At 42.9% G+C, this 24717-nt stretch overlaps 1 protein-coding gene across 19 annotated transcripts in view; it reads right to left on the bottom strand.

Moving 5' to 3' along the window:
- myo9aa (myosin IXAa) overlaps nt 1-24717 on the bottom strand; it is a 110107-nt gene that overhangs the window by 72232 nt on the left and 13158 nt on the right. For 17 of the 19 annotated variants that reach the window (XM_037094696.1, XM_037094694.1, XM_037094709.1 and 14 more), the window contains exon 2: nt 7290-8251. In XM_037094696.1, coding sequence (XP_036950591.1) covers nt 7290-8165 — 876 coding nt within the window. In that variant the 5' untranslated portion in view covers nt 8166-8251. Of the gene's footprint in view, nt 1-7289; nt 8252-13096; nt 13252-24717 lie in introns of those variants that run through there. The other 2 variants (XM_037094691.1, XM_037094702.1) reach the window with 2 other exon arrangements.

Here is a 24717-nt window from a genome sequence, read left to right as displayed (position 1 = left end):
TACAGAGATAAACAGTGAGAGGTAACAGCTGGAGATGTTGGCGTTCCTCATCTTCAGTCTGCAGCTGGTGCTTGTTGGTTATTCTATGTTTAATGTGACTAGAGTACAGAAACACCTGCTTTAAAAGGACCTGAGTCTGCTTTAATTCAACAGTAACTCATCGTAGTTGTGGGAATTTACATGGAGCAATAGTTACAGCTCTTATACACGTTTATATTTATTGGTCTCATCAGTCAGGCATCATTTAATGTCTCTCCAAACATTCAGATGTAACTTCTGCTGCCTCGTCCTCCGTCTGCTTCATCATACAGGATAAACTTTTTCCAATGCAAATGGAGTGAGAACAGCTGACTGCACTGATTGAACATATCTGCCAGTTATCTATCTGTATGCACTGTGGACTGATGGACCCATCTTCACTTTCTATGGACAGAAGAGAGAACTTTTTGGACCCAGCATCATTTCAATTTTGCTACTAAAATCACTTATGCTCTTACAATTAATGTTCCATTCAGCTTCTTTCTAGTTGAATGTAGATTCTGTGACATCTCATGTGCGACCACATGACCACAGCAGTCCTACCACATCCCTCACACCATAATGTTTCATGCAATATCTTACAAGTCAGGTTTCAAGGTCCACTGACGTTTGTTCCACTGGCTACATTCCACATTGGAAGGTGAATAAAGGACAGAGTGATTGATTCATTTCCTGAGGTTTATATGTTTTATGAGTCTGACTAATGACAGTTATGAGGGTTACAGAGAACAGAGGAAGAACATGATCGCCTGGATGAGGTATGGAACATAATTCATCCATCCTTCAGGTGATCTATCGATCTTTATTATCTTATGCACTCAAGTACAATCGCAGATGGCTGAATCATTAAGACAAACAAATGATCTCAGCCTAACAATCTGTAGCGTTAACAGCCACTCTCGTTACTGATTTATCAGCCTTTTTTTTTCTGCATTCATTGATTCAAAAGTCAAAAGCCAAAAGATATTTAGTTTCATTTGATGTAAGACAGAGAAATGCCGGAAAACTCCATATTTGAGAGACTGAAAACAGACATTTCTGCCATTTTTTCATTAAAAATAAACTGATCAACTGATTTGGTGATTTATTCTTAGCGAATCAATTAGTCGTCTAAGCACTGCAGCTCTATGATCCACTCTGTGTTTATGAGAGGACAGTATAGTATTACTCTATTTATGACCTTGAATGAAACTATTTCCCAGAATAATTCTGGATTTTACATTTCACCCAAACAGTGCTGAGGTTTTTTAAACTGGGATTACAGTTAAATCATCAGCTGCAGTGTTGTGCTCACACCATCATCTTTAACTTCCCTGAATTCACGAATATTTGGACGTCTATAAGTGCTGCAGCGACGCAAATTTGTCTTTGAATATAAAACTTAAGCGCTACAAATGTGCTTAATTTCTTCAGCAAGACCGTTTAAAGAAATGCTGAATGAGAGTTTGCAGAGTGAGTTACAGAAGCTGCAGCGGAACAGAGTCCAGCTTGGTTCTGTGGTCACGACCTCAGCTGACTTACTGGCTGACTTGATTTATTCAATAACCAATGGAGGCGATGTTCAGACTGGCAGCCCACATCTGCTGGTTCACATCCACATTGTATCCAGATTGATTTCAGATGGTTTTAAACATAAAAAAACACACATACAATAAGCCAAAATATCTTTTCTGAGCTACCACTAGTGTCCGTGACAGCTCCGCCTCCCTCCATCATGTGGGATGACCCTGAGCAAACAGCTCTAAACATATGGCTCATTATGTAATCCTCACAAACCATGGTGAGGAGGCCAGGTGCCCAAAAACTGATATAACTCCACCTTTCAACTACACCGCCAATCTCAGGTCTCAACACAAACAACTCTGCGGTATATTACTTGTGTGACTCGCTACTGTGTGTTTTGACTCCATAATATTCACACCCTTTATAGCGCAGTAAAGATAATCTGCATGTTAATAAACCTACAGGCCGAGCCCATTGTGTGAGCATGAACACAAGCTAGTATCACCCTCTCTACCCTGGTTCACCTCAATAAAACACACACAGCGCTGTAACTCTACACTGGCTCACATGAACGGTGCTCCATCATTCCCCGTCTCTCTCATCTCGTCTCTTTCTCCAGTCCAGCCTGAGGAAAACAACACTTTCAGGGCACAGTAAATCTCGCCTGACCCCGCCCAGTCGAGGGGGAGATCCCGTAATGCACACTAATCCTCCTCAGTATTAGTGGGGGCTCTGGGGAGATGGTATTAAATGAGCAAGTGTGTGTGCTTTTCGGCGTGTATTGAGGCAGCGGTGAAGGAGATGCTGAGAGGTGAAACTGCTGACCTGGGTTGACTCACACTGGGAGTGTTTCTGTTGGCTGGGAACGAGGAGGAGCACAACAGGAGCTCAGGCGCTCACCGGGCCAACGAGCTCTGCAGGTCCTTCACATGCGCTGAATATGAATACTTGTAGGTAATCAAAACTAACCAGACTGGAGTTTGTAATCAGAGTGTTTTCCCCAGATGTGCTGCACATTAAAAACAAACTACAGGACACAGTCACAGCCCTTTGGAAGAGAGAGACAAAGAAGTCTTTGTGTTTTCTAAGGAGTTGCTTTAGATGTCTGACCTGATGAAAATAATCATTAGTTGCAGCCCTGTTGGAGCTGTATTCATTAAGTGCAATGATTTAAACACTCAAGTCTTCTTGCCTCATGTAGGTGCACATGTGAGTGTGTGTTTTCATGTCCTTTGATGGCAGCAGCAGCAGCAGAGCCCTGCAGCTCAGAGAGCATTAAAGTGCCCCTCAAACACCCTACCACCACTAACACACACCATTATCAGTGCTCCTGCACTAATGCACTACGACACTCGTCCCCCTGTCTGAGAGAGCAGATCCTGATGATGTGCTGTCACAGTGAGCAGCGTGAGGTCATCCCAGACGCTCCCTCCTCACCCCGGGGACAGCAGAGAACAGCTGAGCTCATATTAAGCTGTCACATCGCTCACATGTAAAAACAAATGAGCGTGTTTCCTGTGAGCTGTCTTTGTTTTCATCAGCGTCAGAGACGATGTTGAACCAGGAACAGATACTCCTAAAAAATAGTGATCCATGATCGCCTTCTATTAGAACCATCACATGACGTGAACCCAGTTCCTAATTAGTTCAATTCCATAAAAATAATCATGTTTACTTTCCACATGTGGAAAAAAAAAAGCATAACGTTTCAAGAAATGTCCAGATCACGTGACATTCTTTCATTTTCACAATTCAAATTTAACGTTCACATGCAGAAATGTCCAATCACAGGTAAATAATAAAGTCATTCTTTTTTTTTTTTATCTATTATTGATTTATGTTTGCTTAAAGAGGCAGATACAATGTAAAGTGACAGACTGAAGCAGTATAAAAACATTACATTAAGAATTCAGCCTGAACACACAAGCTCAGGATTTGGTTGCTGTTTTGAAGCCGTTTACTTCTACTAATTTCAACATTTTCAGATGTGACGAGGAAAATGTCCCAGGTGACATCTTTGTGAGGGTAGGCTGATGTAGTAACATTCTTAAAATATATGTTTATGTTAAATGATTATAAATACTCTTTATGTGTTACAGCAGACACTGTAGAGATATACATGACGATCTGAATAAACTGTGGACGGATCAGTTCAGTTAACCATAAAGGTACCGGGACATTATCATACCTGCTCGGGCCTTCATACCCTGCCTATCATTCTTCACTGTCAGGTGGACACCTGAAAACCCAAAGACCTGACAGGCCGACACCTGGATGTTAAGCCTGGGTGGTAGTTAAAGACCACCTGATCATTAGCTAGTAGAAGAAAAGTAAAAATAAACAAAGTAGACCAAGGAGCCATCTCAAAATCCTCCAAGATGCATTTTTCATCTATACGTTTCTGATCCAACAGTTGTCTGGTCTCTGTAGATACGTCAGAGAAGGCTTTCAGAAAAGACAAGGTGAGCGTCTTCGTGGCCAAACTCAGTGAACTCTTGTCAGACAAGACACAAACCTGTCATTACTGCTGAGCACGGTTAAACAAATGGAGAAGCAGGCAGGGAAACACACAGCAAATGGGCTTTAATAGTAATCCTTCATAACCGTCTGCCATGATCATATCGAACTGTGAGTCGTTAAAATGCAGATATTCAAAGTGCAAAAGTACTTAAGTTTCTGTTCTATAGCGTTGCTGCATTGAGGAGGGCCAGAGTCTTGTTGGCCTGGAGACCAAAGAAGATTAAGACACTCAGACTCTTCAAACAGTAAATTCCAGTGTGGGGGTCTGTGGGCACAGGAATTTATGGTGTAATGTCAATTTCAGTCATATCTGGCACAAGAAGGTAAACAGGCCGGCATGATGGACAGCAGATAAGCTCGAAACCAGCGTTACGCAAAGTATTTGTCATATTTCACGTATGCTTGTTTTTACCTTCGTTCAGGGTCAGTTGAAGTCCAAATGGTCTTGAAGTGTATTCTTCCATCTCCCACCCTAAAATCAAAGCTGTCACTTCTCTAATGCCCTTAAATGTAGATAAAGATGCGTGTTCAACCACAACACTGAAATTCGCCCTGTTTATCTTCCACTTCGTGTTTTCATCTCCTTGCAGCTGAGTTGTATTAATTGAAGCTCTTGAAGCGACAGGGCTTGTCAGGATCTTAACATGTCCCTGCAGCTGCTGGCTGGTTTCCAAGAAGACCAGGACCTCTTGTAACTGATACCTTCTATCTGGAGTTAAAAGAAAAAAAAAAAAAAACTCTCTCTATATAGTTCAGGCCTCAGGGTGACTTCAGCCTGCCGCTGACAGTCAGCAGAGAATCTGTCTGCTTTGTTGTGCTGTAGGATGGTTTAACATGATGGTGAAGGCTGATCACCGTCCCGGTCTTTGATATCAGTTATTAATGTGTGATGGACCGGCCTGTGTATGAAACCTAAAGCAAGGCACTAAACCTGAAGTAAAGAGGCCCTGGTATTTAGTGTAACAATTTAGTAAAGTATTACGTGCAACTGAAAGTGACATCACTTGATTCAGCTTATCAGATGTTCCCCAGCTGTCTGTGGAGACACAACAGACCCTCTTCCAGAAGCTGTAAACTGACTCTGATGTGTAAAGTAGTTCCTCTCTTGAAACCAGCGTTAGAGGTCAAGGTTAAACTCAGTGCTCTTTACATTAACACGATGGAACATTAACTTCGGCGGAGCTCAATACTTTTTACTGTCACCATGACATTGAACGTCCTGTCAGTGACAAGATCCTGTGACTACATTTGACTACACATAATTATAGAAATCCTCCCATGTTTCTTCGGCTACCTAAGTCGAAATGAGGATGAAGATGTGAGGTAATGCTAGCTGCTCTTCCTCCTCCCCCTCCTACTCCTCCTCTATCTCTCTGCAGTAGCAGGGCAGCTCTCCTCCTGGCATCAATCACCGGCAGGCAGATACGCAATCTTACTGTGCAAACAATTAAAGGCTGCTCCTCTGCACTCAAACCTACTCACTCGTGTTGCTGCGTCGAGGATTAACCCAATATGCTTACACATTAACCCCGGAGACACACCGATGAATGGCATTCCTGAGAACCGCGTTTGCTAAACCAAAGGCAATAAAACGGCGTGCGGAGCTACTTGTTGACTTGATGGTTACCTTTGAACTTGGCTTGTCGGCTGCCATTTTTTAACTTGACATTGACGCTGCGAATGACGGAATCATTTTTATTTCACCATATGAGGAACTGAAATGAATCGAAATACAACTGTTTAAGATAAGGAACAGGTTTGATCAGTCGGGGCGCTGACTACACCCACATGAAGAAACACCAGAAGAAATGTACGCATTTCTGAGCACTGCCCTGTACTTTGTGAGAGAATCAAGTGTAAACAGCTGGTGGTCAGGTGAGCTGCCAGTGAGCCTTATGAAATACAAAAAGCAGCCATGACTGGCAGCATTGTGCACACAGTTTCAGGGTGTTATGTGTGTATGAATTCAGTTGATGCTGAAGACAAACACCAGAACAATGTGCGGTTATGAGCGTGTCAAAGACTATAGACTGGCGTGCACTGAAGTGACAAGTCCCTGAAGAGGAAGAGGAATATGAGTGGAATGTCTTGAGTGATACGAAAACACCCAGTTTCCTTCCAAACATTGCGCTGGGCCTCCGCGAGTTCTACCTTGAGACAATCTTTCCACTGTGCAGGGGAAAAATGGTCGTAATCACAAAAACAAGAATCTACAACTGTAATCAGTGATAGGCCACAAGCTGTGTGCTGATAGAGAGCTGCTCTGTGTGCTGCATAATCTCCACACAGCTGGACTGAAAGTGCAATAAACCTCTGTATGGGGGCTGACACAGCCACAGACAGTTGTGTAACTGATGCGAGAGCCGCACAGAATCTCATTCACGGCAAGTGTTAAATACAGCAGCAGTAATAAATCCATGCGTACGGGCCAACATGAATCCGAATGGGAAGTTCCGGCCCACGCATATCGACGCGACCTGAATATCTGCTGGTCAATAAAAAAACAGCGTAAACACGGCGGCTTCATGAGCAAGAGCTGTCAGTTTGTGGAGGCAAATCCAAGTCAGGTCTCAAATCAAGGCTGAGGGAATCTCTGCGCATCAGCCGACCCAATTCTCAAAGCCTCAACAGACAGCCGAGACAAAGTGTTATTCATAAAATAAGAGCATTTCTAATTTTCAGTAAGATGCAGCTACATTTCAACATAAAGCTATTCTGATGACATGAATTAAAACCTTGTGCTCACAACAGATCAAGTCCAAATGCTTGAAAGGTAATCCCACCAACCTTCCACATTAAAGTGTGAACAGCATGTGTGTAGTATAAAACCTTTAGTAGCTCCAGAGGAAGCTGCATGTAATCCAATACACTTCCTGCAGTGATGTCACTCAGTGCAATTTATCCACCGAGTGACATCACTGAGAGCAATAACTTCCTTGTTACAATCACTGAAGATCACATTCAGCTTCCTCTGGAGCCACAAAAGGTATTATACTAATGTTTTCATGCCCTGTAAACACACAACAAGGCGTAAAATTGGTGGAGTTGCCATTTAAGGACAAGTCTTTCACGTTTCAAGGCTGTCTGTCTCTGTGGTGTTTTATTCTTTACGGTTTCAGGGTTTAACAGTGTCAAGTCGTCACTTCTGTTAACTGACCGTGGGTCCAGCTTCAGGTCAAGTCTCCAGTCTCTGACAGGTCAGCAAATTAAAATGTGTTTTATCTTACCTCTAGTACTGGCCCCGCCCCCAAGATAATCTGCTCCACTCCGCTGGCGAATCCCTTCTGGCTGAGAGCCGTCAGATGATGAATGAGAAAGTTTGTGCTTTGCGTCTTCCCAGAGCCGCTCTCCCCAGATATAACGATGCACTGATTGCTCTCCCTCTGCAGCATGGCGTGGTACGCCACATCCGCCACAGCGTAAATATGTGGCTCCAAATCTCCCAGTGTATGATTATCATACATCTTCACATACTTGGGGTTGTAGATGGGCAGGAACTTGAAGGGATTAATAACGATGAGGATGCTCCCAACATAAGTGTAGATCTTTTCCTGGCGGAAGCGCGAGCGCAGGTTGTCCAGCAGCGAGCGCTCGTTGAGCTCCGGCAGGTGGCACAGATCTGCATGGTCCCCCTGCGAATCAGGCTGTGGCAGCAGTCCGCGCTCCTGCATGCGCCTGCGCTCCTCCGTCACCTGCAGCCACATCTGGAGGCTGCCTCCATAGTGGATTGAGCCGTCCAGGTTCTTCTGCCTCAGGAGGAAGCGGTAATCCTCGGCACCAGACAACGCGCGGTGCTCTAGGGCCACGCGTGGCCAGAGCATCATCCTCTGCACGGGGCAGTCGCAGGGGTTCAGAATCCATTCTTCCCCACCAAACTCCTTCACCTCAGCCAGAACATAACACCTGGTGCGGTCCAGGTGCAGGCGTTCGATGACACGTTCGATGGCCTCAGCGGCTGTGGTGGTCTTTCGGGCACTGATTGGGCAGTAGATGGTGCCCTCGGCCAGGGCGCCCGGGTAGATGCGCACGGTGAACTCTGAGTTCTCGAAACGCTGCCGCCGGCCCAGGGTGCCCATGCCACCAACGCCATCTCGAGCACTCATGGCGGAGCAGGAGTTCCCATTAGCAGCAGCCCGGCACTGACACGTCCTTCACTGGGCTGGAGAGGCCACGAGTCAAGACATCACCACTGTGGAGAAGAACAGGAGAGACTGATCAGTACACTGAATACTAAAAATATCTATTTTTTCAAGCTAAACAGAGAAACAGTCAACACAGATTACATATCAATAAAGCTGCAATGATTTATTGATTTGTTGTCATTATTATGTCCACTAAATGTCCTTGATTTCTCACTTATACTACTTCGATTATTATTTTTGTTTGAGAACAGTTGTTAGATTCTTCAAACCCACAAACTTGCTAAATCGAAAGGAAATAAAACACATTAAAACCATCTCGTTAAAATTTCTTCTTAGACTGTAGCTGCAAGGATTCACTGATCAGTTGTCAGTGATCTACAACGATTTTCATAATAACTTCATCAGATTTAGTAATTTTTTCAGAAAACAGATCCAAAATTCTCTGTATGAAAGTTTATGGTTTGCGCCTCTATGACGTTAAACAGAATATCTTTGGGTTGTGGACAAAACAAACAGCTAAGGACATCATCAAGGGCTTAGGTAAGCACTGATCAACATTTTTGTTTATTATTATTATTATCAGCCTTTAAAGACCACACAACTAACTGATTAATTAAGAAAATAATTGTTAGATTGACCAACAATGAAAGTAATCACTAGTTGCAGCCCAACGTGTGAAGCTAAATAACACGAGAGCACAAGCAGGGATGATACAGTTCATTTGATCCAAGAGTTCACCAACCATTCAATCAGTCTCAAACCAGGCCGGCGCCCTCTGCAATCTGCCCGATTACGAAATTTGTCAGATTATGACACAAAGACTTCATGTGCTATTATGCAATCTACCGAAGGGCCAAATTATTCTGCTGCTGGCCGACATGCACACTCATAAAGGATAAAGGGTAAGTCATCAGGATCCACCGGATTACCATTAACACACATACACACTCCCAAGCACACACATAAGCTCTGGCCAATGCTGAGGCTGCAGCTGCCATCCTCTCCTCTGAATACACAATCACGCCATTCACAAGGTCCCTCTTTAATACACAGCAGAGGGACATCATGGGGTGAAGAGAGGCCAGAGAGAGAGAAGAAGGATGTGTTTGATGACTGAGCTGCTTCTCTCTGACTTCTTCACTATCAGTAGTTTTGTAAACCACATCTGAAGGAAAATTATTATGGAGCGATCAATGCAACACACAAGAATTTGACACCTTGAATACTGATGAGACAGAAGTCTACAGGGCAGTTTGTAGATCATGTTATCAGTCAGAAAGAGTCTACGTTGATATGAATCAAGCCTTCGTTGATTCAGTCGGTGTCTGTTTAACCCGGACAGTCGTACAGTCGCTCGTGTTTCATCAGTCTGACTTGTTCAAGACATTCCAGGAGTCATCATGTGTCGGGCGTAATTTGGTTTCATGTTCTCGTCAACTTCTACCTAAGATAAAAGCAGATAAGTGAGGTTCAACTTGTTGATATCAGCTGTGGCTTTTTCGTGCAGGTAGAAAAAGGAACCGCTAACTGTCACTACAGACGCACCTATTGATCAAAGAGTGAGAAGAGCTCAAATATGTGGAGAATTAGTGTCTCTGCATTTTGTAAAATAGATTCTTCCATATGTGACTGAAGAGCATCTGTACCAAACTGTGAGTGCCTAAAGAAACATCAGATCTTTCTTTTATCTTTGTTCAAATCGATAACTGAAAAACATCCTGCAATCAATACAAATGCTGATTGTTGTTATTACTGTGTAATCTGACAACCGTTTCGCTATAAAAAGCCAATGAGTGTCCATTACAATGTCTCATGTCAGCGTTGTCATATTAGAGCTGCAAACTGTAATCATCTAGGGAGAGAGAAGCTTCTGTTGTTGCAGACTTTGATTGTTTTAACGCTCAGGATCTCTTACAAACACAAGAACCTACAGTATGTAACACACCGAGGAAAAGGAAAAACTGAACTGAACATAACATTTTTAAAAAAAGGACTGGAAAAATGCAAGCCACTTTGCTGAAGGTTCATGAGGATAGCCGGGAGCACAATAGCCACATGGCAACATGGAAGGAGATGGAGGTCGTTTTGCATAGGGGCTGACGATAGATAAGCAAGACATGGCACTTGCTGGGGCTGAGAGATAATATGTTTGCACAATGCCTTATTCATATTGTATTTTCATCACTTGTTTATTTCTTCAGTTTTCATTCGGTGAGATATTTTTGACTTAAAAGAAATAAAATCTTGAATACATACATGCAGTTTCTGTGTGAGTGTATGAAAATTGATTGCGAAATTGGCTTCGATGCAAGGGGGCGCTGGCTAAAATCTTGGTAAGTGTTACTGGAGCGTTTACATCTGGAAAGACAGAAAAATCCATCCTCTGTTTTTAGAAATCATATTGTTTTAATGTTCCTTTCTTTATCTGTACTTTGTTAATAAAAAATATACTTTCTCCATTTGAGAAGAAACTTTACGTGCAATGCAACATAACTCACCGTGCTTCTCTTTGTATTCAAAAGCATGATCATGTTTCAAAATTTATCTTAATAATAGAAAGCACAAAGAGGAAAACCAATCATATTCCTCACCTGCTTTCAAACTGTATGAGCAGCGTGACCACAACAGAAAAAAAGTGAAAACAGGAAATGGAACGGGGACATGTAACGTGCAGAGTGGATCACAAAGGACTCCAGCAGGGAAATGATAAAATGCTGCACTCCTGGTCATTTCCTGTCGCCCCATATCCAAGCTCTCAGCCATGTGTCGCCTCAGCAGCTCTGATATGACTGTGAGCCACACAGGCACACACGCACACAGACACACGCAGACAGACAGACAGACAGACAGACACACACACAGGAAAACTCACACATCACCTTGTTACCCTCCCCTGAGGCATTCAATCTAAGCTGAATCCATAAACACATAACCAAAGGCAGGTATAGACTGAGTGTGCTGTCTGTTTGTGCTTGTACCTGTACTGTGTGTGTGTGTGTGTGTGTGTTGTTAGGGCCGGGAACAGATGGTCAGCTCGCTGCTTAAAGGATAGGGAGGGGGGATTTAGAGTTGTGGCCCTGCAGGACGGCACCGGGCCACGCAGGACGGCACCGGGCCGCGCAGGACGGCACCGGGCCGCGCAGGACGGCACCGGGCCGCGCAGGACGGCACCGGGCCACGCAGGACGGCACCGGGCCGCGCAGGGCTGCATCTCTGTTTACCATCACATGGGGACAATCAACTAATGGACATGTCATCTGGGAAATCACTGCAAAATCTTACCAATCACAAAAATACTCCCTTTAACAACAACCTCCATTCCTTCATTGCTGATAGATATACAGACATTAACCTTGAATGGATGACATGAGGAGACTGGCAGGTAGATGGATTGGAACTAGGGATGCAAATGTATCGCTGTCAGACGCATAAATGATCAATAATACATCAATTTGAGTTTTAAACAAGTGGGAAATCAAGAATATTAGATATGAAATGACAACAAACTAAGCATCCAGGGCTCTGGAAGAAGAACCAATTGTGGTGTCAACAACAAGTGATGTAACCCACAAATGCAGCTGATCTGGCAGAGAAATAAAATGGGCAGCTCCTGTCGACAGGAAACAGATCAACGGGCCGGTCCGACTAGTTTTCATTTAAAACTTGTTGACAAATCTCTGGCGGATCGGTGACGTTATTACAAAGAAGTGTTGTCATAGGTGAACTTCATCTTGTGTATTTGCTTCACTTTAATAAGGAGACTGTGTGAAGCTGGAGGGAGTCACAGTGATGAGTCACATGGACTGAACAAAGTTCTTTAGACCAGCGGGTCCCAGTCAAGGTGTGCCTTGGGAATTTGTCAGAGCCATAGATTATTCCTGAAGTAAGTTAAGAATCGGTTTTTACTTTATTTTTTCCTAGTTTGTACACATTCATTTCCTAATACAGAGACAAAATCTGAAATCCTTTAAAAGCCAACAAGAGACCTAAAACTAACCCTGAGCATACAGAGTGAATGCGTGATACAGAAGCACAACTAGTTTGAAAACAAAAGCCTTGAGCTCTATTTGCACAGGAGTAGCATTACCTGGGGACCTCTAGTAATTCGTAATAATTGCAGAGGTCGTCTGTGATCCTAATCCCGTGTGAATCTGCCATGTCCGTAATTTGTAAAGTAAGAATTCCACCTCAAATTACCTACCATAATTCGCCAAACACAGAGGTCATGTGATAGTATTAGTCCTGTGCAAATCAGCATCTCTGTGATTTACATAGTTTACGCAGAGCCTTGACATCATATTCAGGGGATAATGTCAGTAAATTCGAGTTAAAACACAGACTTCACTTATCCCGTGTGAATGCGCCGCACGAAACACAGACGTGGTGGGGTGATTTCTAAATCACATGAGGTCCCCAGGTAATACTAGTCCCGTGCGAATAGGGCTTTAGACTCTGAGGTGCTTTAATTTTACTTATTGTTAATCCTAAGGATCTTAATTTGAAAGAAAAAGAGTAGAGAGCTACTTATTACTTCAACAGCTAAACTTATTATGTCTCAATGTATGGCACTGGGAAAAATAATGCTTTATTGTGCAGCAGGTCAAAGTTGTGGACAACACATTTCCTTTTAAACTAAGGATGAACAAGAAAAGCACATGTAAAAGATGCTCATTGCAGTTCCCTGGACCCAAAGTGACGTCTTCAGATTGTCTAACTAACAGTCCAAAATCCAAAGATACTTTATTTAATATCATAAATGACAAATAAAGGCGGGAAATCTTTGCATTTTAGAAGCTAGAAGCAGCAAATGTTTGACATTTTTGCCTGAAAAAAGCCCTCATGATAATAATTTATCAAAACACTTGATAACTAACTTTCTTTAATTGACTTACTGATTTATGGAATGGAATAATAAAACAACCATCTTCTTCATGGTGACACCTCCAACATGTCATCAAGGTAATCCCATCATACTGCTCCTGTTGAATCTAAATCCACTCACATGCTCATATCACAGGTCTGGATTATGCAGGTATGTCAACTACAGGACAATTAACATGAGTCTGGCCACTGAAACCACCCTCACCGAAACAGAGCTGTTGTACGAGAAACGTTTGAGTGAATGTTTCTCTTGTGTCGCACTAAAACATCTCTTTAGATAACATTTAAACTTTTCATTCTTGAAGCCTACGTGTTTCTACATCAGTACATCTTGCTCTGAGCTGCTGGTGAGAGGCCAACTGTGATAAAACTTTACAAAGTGAACATGATCACAATGGCTTCACTTCATTCAGCTCAACAAAGTATTCTGTTTGCGCACACACTTACAGAAGTGCAACACTCTCACCGCACTGACGCCATCGCTCACATCGTGCAGCAACAACTTCTTCAAAGTAGCAAACGCGCACAGACGCCCTGCTGCCGAGAGCATCCTCCAGCAAAAAGACAGAATCAGCAGAGTGAGAGCAGATGCACGTGTGTCCACACAGGAACTAAAGAGGTTTGAATTAGATAAGCTGGAGGTTTGTGCTGGAGGAAACCTGCAGCGGCTTCACCTCAGCTCCTCAAACAACTGAGGCTGAAACCACTCACATCACCTGAATGGTCAGAGATTATGAAACTCACGTAATCTGACCTGGAATCTGTTTGAGGGGACTTTTCCCAACATAGCAGAACAGGACTGACACAATCTCAGCTATCGACAAACACTGAAGCTGGAATTTGATGAATTCCGAATATGTAAAAACAACAGCAAACATGTTCTTGGTTTGAGGAAGTAAAACTTGGGTCAGATGCTATTAGAGTTCACTAAAGTGTAGTGTTTGACCTTATCTGCAAATACGTCAGTGGTGTAGTGAAGGGTAGTGTGAGGGAAACAGAGAAACAATGGTTTGTTGTATTAGACTAGTCAAAAGAAAGATATGGCAGTCATTTTCAAGAAAAAATGGCAAACATTTGCTGCTTTCTTTACAACATCACTAGGGGTGGGAATCGAGAACCAGTTCAGACTCAGAACCGGTTCCAACTGACCAATTCCATCGGAATTCTACGCCTCCAACAATTCCTCTTAAGGATTCTCTCATTTCCCTGCCTGCACAAGATTTTACGTTTTTTCTGAAATTTTGCATCGCAGTACATTTGCGTCACACTCTCTGCAACGACTCAGACCTTCAGCGAGGCAGCAAGTTAGCTGCTAAGTTAGCACTCGTACGCAAGTGGACAAACTAATTCATTTAGACTATATTTTTTCCTTTGCCACTCAATTAACTTCTCAGGAATCAACACGAGCATTGATAAGGAATTGGATTGATAGGCAGAATCGACAATGGCAATGATTCCCACCCCTAAACATAAGTAAAGAATCTTTACAACATCAAAGCAATCTGGGGTTCAGTATCTTGCTCAAGGACACTTCGACATGCAGCTAGGAGGAGCCAGGATTTGAACCAGCAAGCTTCAGATTACTAGACGACCCGCTGTGCCACCTGAGTTACAGCTGCCCACAATCTGAAGTAGAGCTGAGGTGACACGTAGACGCTAAGAAATTGACTAAGTTTATTGATGATATAGAACAATTAGAAGAAAACACCACTCTTTGCACTCTTTACTCTGAACGTGGTGTTGGCGTGTTTGGAGGTTCCCTCCGACAGGAAACCAAGGAGAGGTTCAACCATGTGACTCACACTCTTCAATAGCTGCCATTGTTGCAGACGAGTGAAGGATCAAGTTTGGTCAGCTTTCTGTGAAGTCATCTTTCTGCAAAGCTGTGTGTGTCATCAGGGCTGAGCTCCAGTGTTCAGGGCTCATAATGTTGTGGTGGCTTTTATTAGGCCTTCAGCCACAGTTACAGTCAGGTGTGTGAGCTGGCACTGAACCGACAACTCTCACGTCTGCTCTACACGTTTCTGCGGGTTGACCTGTGAATCTGACAGCTCCGGTGCTAAATTTAGCTGCTGTGTTACTTTTTTATTGGCTGTATGTCACAGGATCACACTGCTTCTCACTTTTGAACACTTTGGTTCTGTAAATTATGTTTGCAATCAAGTGCTGATGAAAGCCACAGTTCAGATCTTTGACTTGATGAGGTTTACAGCTGATGACAATCACCCCTAAAGCAGCATTTACTTCCATTTTCTCTAACCATAATCGTCCTCTGTCACCATCTGCTCACAGCTTAACATTCACAGTTATCTACCAGAACCATTTCTGTAAACTAACACACTATCTAAGTCAAAGTTCATGCAAACAAGAACGTGTTTTCCAATTTCATCAAATAAAGTGTAGTATATAGAAATAAAACTGACAAGTAACAGCCAGTTGAGGCAATAACGTTACGTGTTATAAACCAGGAATGTTATTTGGATACACTCTTATCAATCTTTAAATTAAGGTATGAAAATAACACAATGCATCATTGATCAGCTGGTCAGCTCTACTGGGTGTGTTCATAATTGAGAAGCTGTTACATGTGCTCAGCCCTTCAGGTTCTCGTCTCAGGTGAACAACATAAAGACAGGTGTGTCATCTGGTATTTACTAGTTTTATGACATTCATAAAACATGTTTGGCCGTTGTAATAGTACAACTCTTTAATGTAAAGTGCTCAGAGCTCATGTTTCCACACCTTGTCTGTGTGCGTGGCAACAACTTCAGCTGGTGCCAAATAATAATCTCTCTGATTCCATCTCTAGACAATAAAGTGGTTGGAGGATTTAATTGCTGACTGTTGTTTTCTGATATTTTTTATTTGAAGGTACTTTGCAATACTCTAACAAAAGGGTGTGATTGCAAGAGAATGTGCAGAGTAAACTGGTGTCCATCTGTGACATATGTGGGAAGGAAGGTGCTAATTATGGCAGTGCAGATAAAGACTCAGATAAGGCCTGCGGAGCCAGACTATGTCATGCAGTATACATACCACACAGAGACTCACTTCCCTCCTTTTAATAGGGTTTCACAAACAGGCCCAACCCCCCCCCCCCCACCCCACCCACCCCACTGTTACGGAGGAAATTACACTGCAGACATAAAACACGTGCAGGAAAAGCAGTCGTAAAACCAACTGTAAAAAGAAAAAGGGACGGGCCTGGGCTGCTCGTGAACACCAACACTGAAACTTCATGAAGAATGTGCTTTGATTTGTCACATGCAGCATAAAAGAAGATAAAAGACAGTTAATAAAACAACGCCTGCAGAAATTACAGTAAAAAAGTTTAGTGTTCAGAGCTTCTGAAGATGTGTTGAGAACAAGCGTTTGATTTGTAGTCTGGGGGGGGGTCGCACAGGCTGATGAACAGCAGTATGCTGTCTGCGGCTTGAGCAGTTCCATGATCTGACTTTCCTCCCGGCTGTTTTTTTTTTTTTTCCCATAATAAACTGAGCTGGGTCAGAACAGTTCAAAGTTGTTCAATCCATCAGAATCATATGCCTCCAAGTCAATCAATTCCCTCTAATCAATGTGCAAGGAATGCTTTTCTGACAGGGGCACCTACATGACAGGAAACTACAATAAGTCATAGCGAAGAGTAAAAAGAAACATTGAGCAGCTACATTTCACTTGTGAGGACTGGGGCGTTAGGGTTTGGTGATTTTGGTGACACTACACTGAATATTAGAGTTGAGTGAAGTTATTGAATATTTCTCCTCATAGAAATTCCTCAAAATTATGGCAAAGCACCTGTTTTCCAAACAAACAGTAGAATAACCAGCAGGAGACCACTGATGTGTGGAGTGATTTTGGTGGCACTACAGCGAATAATAGTGAAGTTATTGAATATTTTTTGTAGTATCTCTTTTCGGCGTTGCACTTTGTAGACGGTCCCTGCGCCCTCGTCTCACAGAGATGACCATAGAGGCCAATGTTGCTGTTCAGCCCAGATGACTGCTCGTTTTGATGAAAATATGGTTGTACCTCGTTGTCTACCTTACTACAGTACTGAAGAGTCGTCGTTCGTGTTTTAACAATGTTTCGCTTATGAGTTGATCCAGGAAGTTTGAATCAGTGAATGTATTTCCAACTTTACCGAACTAAATCCTAAGTCAGTTACGTATCATATCAAAACCGGCTTAGCTTGCTTGTTTAACCTGTGCTGTAGGTTGTAGTGTTGTTCTTCTGTTTTGAGATGCTGCTACTGTTTGAGAGGCTCAGGCTTTCACATGAGATCATCGATGTGATGATCAGAGACAACTGTGCACTCGGGTGGCTGTAATTCAAGGCAAGCCCACTACGCTGCACAGGCGCTTTTTACATGGAACTTGGACAGGGCCAGGGGCACAAAGGCCACTGTGGTCATACAATGACTTTTTTTTTTTTTTTCCATGGGGCATCAAGGCCAAGAGTCAGGGTGAAATTCCCACCCTGACAGACACTACATTAAAGACAGCACTGGGCAGATGTTTAGAACTGAATCAGAAAAAGCAACATGGGACAACATTTTGTGGAACGCTGTATGTTTGGTGCTCTTCCCTTCGACTGCTTCCGCCAGCAGCCGTCCTCGACCAAAGACAGATATCCTGCTGTAATAACATCAGCGCCACACAGGCAGGAGATAACATGGGAATCAAAAAAAGAATTGGGCTCATAAAGAGAATTGATAAAGTAATTCCTAGCAAAGAAATCTTAGCAATTATCATCCCTAACTCTGCTCAGTGTGGATATACAGGAGTGACTGTGTGCCTGGTTGAGACGTAGCATTTATATGCCACAATCAAAATGACCATTCTTGACTTCATCATCAACAAAACAAGACAGATGTCAATAAGAACAACCTAATTCAGGGTACTACTATCTGTCCCACTCCTTGTTACATGTTGACTGAAGTACACAGTTTCGTTATGACACGGATGAAGGTTGTTTCCACAGTACTTTCAGATGCATTCAGTGGACATGACCTGCAGCTGAAGAAGTTGTAGCCCCAGCTGCACCATGGAAGGAACAAAGGGGTCAGCTGATCGATGTGGCAGTGAACGTGCCATACGAGCACCAACATGCTCCACAAACACACATAATTACAGGTCACCATTCTTTGGCCCTGAATGTATCAATGTGTAACACAACTCTGCAGCGGCCAACAGAAATAGTTCACCTTCGGCCTGGAGGCAACGCTGCAGCTCTGAGAGCAGCCTTGACCTTTCTTGACTCAGAAAGGCAGAAAGTTACAATCCTCTGGCTCGTTTGACTCTGCGAAGGCTACACCAGGTGCGACTAGTTCATCTGTTGATTGGTGAGCATTAGATAAAACAGCATTTAAAGTCCCAGATGATTATGGATGATTGTGGAGCTCTGTTCTGTCGCTCTCCATCTGAAGACCTCACTTACACTTTGACACTGTTACACAATTTCCTTTGGAGAAGTATAGGAAACCAGCTTTGGGTCATACCAAGGAGGCCGTCCACAGTGACTGGTTGATGGAGGTCAACTTTCTCTCCAGACTTTGCAGTAAATTGACTGTAACATGAGGATATGGCACAGCGTCCTACTGTAACCTCTCCCTGTATTTAACTCTCTGGTGAACGGCCATGTTTGACGCTAATTTGGGTCAATGGAAAACGAGGAGCACAGGATGCCAACGCTGCAGTCAGCGTCTTTAACATCTTGGTTTTGGGGTTTTGTGAAAATTGCAGTTAATACATGCAAATGCTTCCTCAGAGCGCACATGTGTAGACTGTGCTAACCGCTCCAGAACCAGGACTTTACTTTGTGGAATGACGGCACCAGCAGATTTGCTAACACAGGACATATTTTCCTCAGAGCAGCTTATTGGTGCTTTGAGTGTCTGAAAGTAGTTTTATATCCTCAGATGATTCTTTAAAGTGGTCGTGACAACTATGACTGTGAGGAATGAAAACAATAACAACATTCCCTGATCTAACAACAGAACTAGAGATGTCCTAAACCAATCCTTCATATCCTCTCTCTGCTGAACGCTGCTTTGTTTCTCCCACCTCACCCTGCTGATGAAGCAGCACTGCTGTCCTTCACACCTCATTGAGACAGACAGATGTGTCACTCTCCTCTGACACCCGGGACTGCATTCCATCATCAACTGCAACTGTAAAATGTCCAGCTATGTCACTTGTCAAAATCTAAAGGGGTGGCAAAGCATCATTGTTGGATTTCTTTTAAACTTCTAAATACCAATGGTCTAAAAAACCCAGAATCTCTTGCAGATGTAATTTCGTATTCGTAATTCAAGCAGATTAACTCATTAGTTTCAGACCAGGGCAGAGATGAAAACTGTTCAAAGAAAGCAGTGACGAAACAACATGAAATAAAAAAAGAAATATCTTCAATACTCTTTATCAGCAGACACCCAATACTTAAGACTTGGATCGAGATCGGGGTAGTCTGACTCACCGGATGTGGACTGTGGGTGGCCGGCATAGACGCACCACACTGGATCAAAGATCCAGTGGTGACGACAGCAGACTGTTGCGTTGCCGCAGTCAAAGATCTGCACTTGAATGCACCGCAAAGACTACAGCCAATGGCCAGCGAGCTTGTACGTTGTGCGCCTGCATGAGAGGAAATACCTCTACATACCACCAAGCAGTGGGAAAATGAGAAGACTGAGGTCAAACCGATGGCGTGATAAGCTGTGTTTTCTCACACCTCATACTTTCCACTCCTCACTGAGAATATGTCAGATAAAAAGTTACAAGTCACACTGGCAAAGAGGAGGAGGTGAAAAGTGAGGAGAAAACAGGAGACAACTACAGGCTCCGCCGCTGAGTCCACTTGTTTAGGAGAGGTCGAACAGCTGCTGCAAAGGGCCGACAGCGCAGGACACACCAGCAAACAAGAGCCATAGACGCCCATCAAGCCTGGTGTGACAGGGACCGGAGCCTGATATGACCACTGGCAGCAACATACATGCTAAACATGGCAAGGTACCATAACATTAACCAAGACGTTTAGGTACAAACCTAAACAAGCTCACCACTTTTACGTTTTCCTTTGCTGGGATTTTGCAATTTTAATGCTAGGTCTCCCCACATGCAAATAATCCACCAGAACAAGATCCTTTGCTGCCACATCCTGATCTTTGCACCGCCCAAGACATCTGGGACTGGTTGAAAGAGATATAAGAAACTCAGACAGAAATTTGGAATCTAGAACTGGGGCCACTTGATCGGGACATTACTCAACAACAGTCTAGTTAGTCTAGTCTTCTTAGCCTCTTCAAACTTCACACAACGAGCCTAAAACAATTAGAGAAGCATTACCTGAAAATAAACACATCAATAAATATCTAATATCTAGTAGAGCTAGATCTACCACTCTGATTAACCGGCAGAGGGATGAGCCAAGGTAAGTTTAAGGGAGTGGAGGTGAATAATACATCTGAAGAATTGTTTTTCTTTCACGTGTACTGACAGTAATGAGTTTACGAGGCCTGCAGTGGCACATAGACATGTGCCTACTTCTGAAGCATGTTGTCAACTCACTCGCACGACTCAAGTCTCTCTGCTTCTCTAACTACTAATGACTGGGAAGTGGTGGCGAGGGTGTGGAACATGAGATCAGACCAAAATATGTAGAGCGCCAGCGAGGGTGAGAAAAGAGAGAGTGAGCCGAGAGGTAATAAAGACTGACAGAGAGGGGGGCAGAAGAGACAGAAGAGAAGAGAGGATGTCGGTTTCCTGAAATCTGAGCTGTGGGAAAGTGAGAGCCAACCGTCCCGTTTCTGTCCTGAACTCATTATTGATACAGTTCATCCATCATTTCAACAACAATGTGTGTCTTCAGAGCTGAGAGTTGACGAGCAGTAAAGTCCAGGAAACACAGAAGATCTCCCATCTAATGTCACCACCAAGGTTCACTTCAACACAAACAACAATCACACGGTCGTCATCCATCACAGAGGAATTCTCCTCACTTACTGGCAGCTTCTTCTGTTTCGCATCCAGACACACATTTCAAACCACATGACAGATAACAAGATTATTGTTATTGCTTTGGGTTTTTTCATAAACTTTGAAAAGGATCTACATTGGTGATTTTGACGCCACTTGTAGGACTGAAATGACAGATCAGTTTCTGGTCGTAGCCCTTATAACGTGCACTTTACATCCCAGTAAACCATTCCGCAGAGCAATCTACTGGGTGTTGGACTGTTAGATGTAGCCACCAGTTTCCAATCATTCATGTTCTCATCAATTCTTTGAGCTCTGGTGCAGACTGACAGAGGTGGGTAAAGCTGTGTAAGAGTACCTCTACATTAAAAAAAAAAAATTCTCAAGAATAAGTTAAATTGGTCATCAAAAATGATACGTCATTATTGACAATTAGCATTACTGGGATAACAAGGCTTCAGCAGACCTGGGACCAGTTGACCACCGGCCTCTTACCAGAATGTGCATCAATGTAAAAAAAATAATGAATATAAGAACTGCAAAAACAGCAATTTCTCATCAAACAATATACTTGTCTAACAGGAAAAGTATGCCAAGTGGAAAGCACAGTTTACTCAAAGTTACCCATCACATGTAATGGAGTAACTGGTCACTACCCGCCTGTGCAGAATGATTAGAAGAAGCACATTAACTTACACTGCTCATGTAACATCAACACAACCAACTAAAGCAGTCTACTGATTGATTTTACAGAAATTAAATGCTGAATGGAAGTCAATGGCTGTGTCTGGTAGATTATTAATGTAGGCTCATAAAAATCAATCAAGTGATAAACCACACCACATTATCCTTTGTGCTGCTAGTATTCCAGGTGACAGGCAGTGACACACCTGAGTTGGTGAGAAGGGGGCTTGACTGGAGCAAGTCCATGCTGGAGTAATTAAACCGTAATTAAAAATGACTGAAGGTTTCTCAGGCCCGTCTGAATCAAGTGCTCGGCTTTCATGTTCTTCTGACCGAACACCAACAGGTGACGCAAAAAAATGACACGAGGAAGAGTCAAGTGTGTTTGTGTGCCGAGCTAACAGACTTCACTGTGCAGAAGTTTTTTATTGTTGTTGGAGAGATCGGAGGGAGGAAAGAGAGGAGGGAAATTAATACAACACTCCAAGTACACACAAGCTCCAAAAACAACATTGTCGCAAAATAAAAATACTTTGCATGCTGCTGTGTGTCTCATATCTACAGCCTGCACACACAACTGTGTCCTTTTTTTAGTTGTTTTCACTGACTCAGTATTCAATGTTACAAGCGTTCATGGAAAAAAGATAATGTTGCAAGTGTTTGGTAATACAAGCTGTTTCAGTCAAAGCTTCAGTAGGGTAGTACAAGGTTAAGTCAAAAAGCTTGTAAATGACTGCAGGATTCATTCTAATGGACCCTCTTAAAAAGGGAAAGAGTCTGAAATAAACAAAAACACAAATCCAGTGTCCAGTTTTAGATGTCTCTGCTGGTAGGACGATGTTTTAGGCTGCTGTGAAGAGAAGCTGTTGTAAAGTGAAACAGGGGGAGTAAACAGCACCACTCCTCTGTTGTCGCCATGGAGAATTCCACTTCCTGTGTCCACTCCCAGGACAAAGACAGCAGCTTTGGGTGAGACAGGAAGTGTAACACGGGGGGGGGGGGGGGGCTTCAACATAACAACACCATAACAGCCCCATCATGGTACTGTTAATATATCATACATACATGTACAACTAGATGCTTTTAACAGGGTATTGTATTTAAACCTTTTAAGCCAGTAAACTGTCATCCTTCTCAACATTAATAACATCAGCGGTAGAAGGATCTATAGTTTTGGAGAAAATCAACAATCACAACTTCACATTCCGCCAAATCTGAGGGGAAACAATGAAGTCAAACTTGAACCACGATTGAGGCGCAGTTGCATATGGTGCCACATACAATTTGTAAGTACTCACAGTTTACGTTCACTGTTGAACAAAAGCAAAAAGTGCAGTGGTGAAAGAGTGACAAAGCCAGTTTTCCACAGTGTAGGGCAGAAAAAGCATTAATGGGGTTTCCAGCAATGCTACACAACCAGTCATGTGACATTTCAGACAACTGCACAGTGGAGACTCAGTATGCAGAACACACTTTAACACTAAAACTACGCATTATTAGGCCCTGTAAATGTAACTCAGAAAACACCAACATCAGATAAAAACAATCATCTGGTTGCCAAAGGCTTCGTAAGATGGTCAATGTTCCTGTTTGCTGTGTCCAGACACGGCAGATGAGACAGTCGAGTGAGCTGACCCTGAAACACCTGCTTGGAAACCTGTCGCCTGTCTCCAACTCTCAGCTGCTGGTCTCGTTCCAACACTCCTGTCTTTGGTACATGTCAAAAAAGTCCTCTTCGCCTATCACTCATTGTGGGTCAAATCTCTAGTGTGAATTTGCTGTACATGACAGAGACATGTCTCCAAACTGTGCTCAGCTGAAGTACTCAAGCGTAGATATAGAAACGTGTGTTACTGATTAAAAGGTGTCTCTATGTAAAAATGTGTATTAATCAACATTTGTTTCATCGATAGCAAGCTCACTGAGTCCTTTCAGATTTTAAAGTGGCATACTTTCATAGGGCTCGCGCTGAGTGGACAGTCACCAATACCAACGATATCAATGAGATGACGCACTGTGTTAGCGCTTGGGTTAGATTGTTCTTTCCTTCCCAGAGGTGTCGTGGGGAAGTTTAATTCAAAACACATTTGCATCATCATCATTATCATCATCATCCCGTGGACAACACGATATGTTTGTCTCGAGCCATGCTAAGTATCATTAAAGGAAAAACCTTTATCCAACAGACTCCCCACACTTCTCTCCACCTATTTTTTATTTAGCAGTTAAGCTACTGTAGGTGGAAATATTGGTGTACTACAGTGCGACTATTGAGAATTGGAGTAAAATGTGGAGTCTAAAACAAGGCCGTGTCTCTTGGACTCCCCTCACATTTACATTTTATTGTTTTACAGAGTGGAAAAATGTTTTTCCTTTCAGTCTCCAGTCTCGCTCTGGAAATATCAATATGACGCTGCACAGTCTGCATTTGGCCAGTTGACTAGGAAAAGTACACCACCCCGCAATAAAAGGGGCCAGCAAACGAAAGGCACATCATCAACAGCTGTTGTTTTAAAGGCATCATAAAGAGTTTAGGTTTAATGATTCCCTGTGAAATCATATCCAGATATGTACATGGTGACTCCAAAGTTAATGAAATCAGTATGTGTGTGTATTAGAAGGAGGAACACTCAGACAATAAAGCAGCATTTGAATCTTTGAACTGTGCCAGCTAGAGAAAAAAGGATCACACTTAAAAGCCAATTGAAATAACTGCATGACACAAAAGTATAAAGCAAAGTTGTATATGCTTCTCTGACATGACTATGAAAAACAGACAGACAGCTGATCAGGGCTGTGCAGAGTTGAAGATGCAGAGATTGATTTAACAACGTGACATCAGCAGGTGATCATATGAAATACAGGATATGCCTGTATTAGTATTAGCACGCATCGTTTTATGTCAAACGTCAAGTTAAAGGGATTGTTTGACTCAGTAACCTCTTCCATGAAGCTGTGGGCAACATTAGACTGAA

This window comes from Acanthopagrus latus, chromosome 4 (genome assembly GCF_904848185.1).
Source record: "Acanthopagrus latus isolate v.2019 chromosome 4, fAcaLat1.1, whole genome shotgun sequence".
Classification (NCBI taxonomy): Eukaryota; Metazoa; Chordata; class Actinopteri; order Spariformes; family Sparidae; genus Acanthopagrus; species Acanthopagrus latus.
Note: the sequence above shows the minus strand (reverse complement) of the source record. Positions and strands in the feature narration are given on the sequence as shown.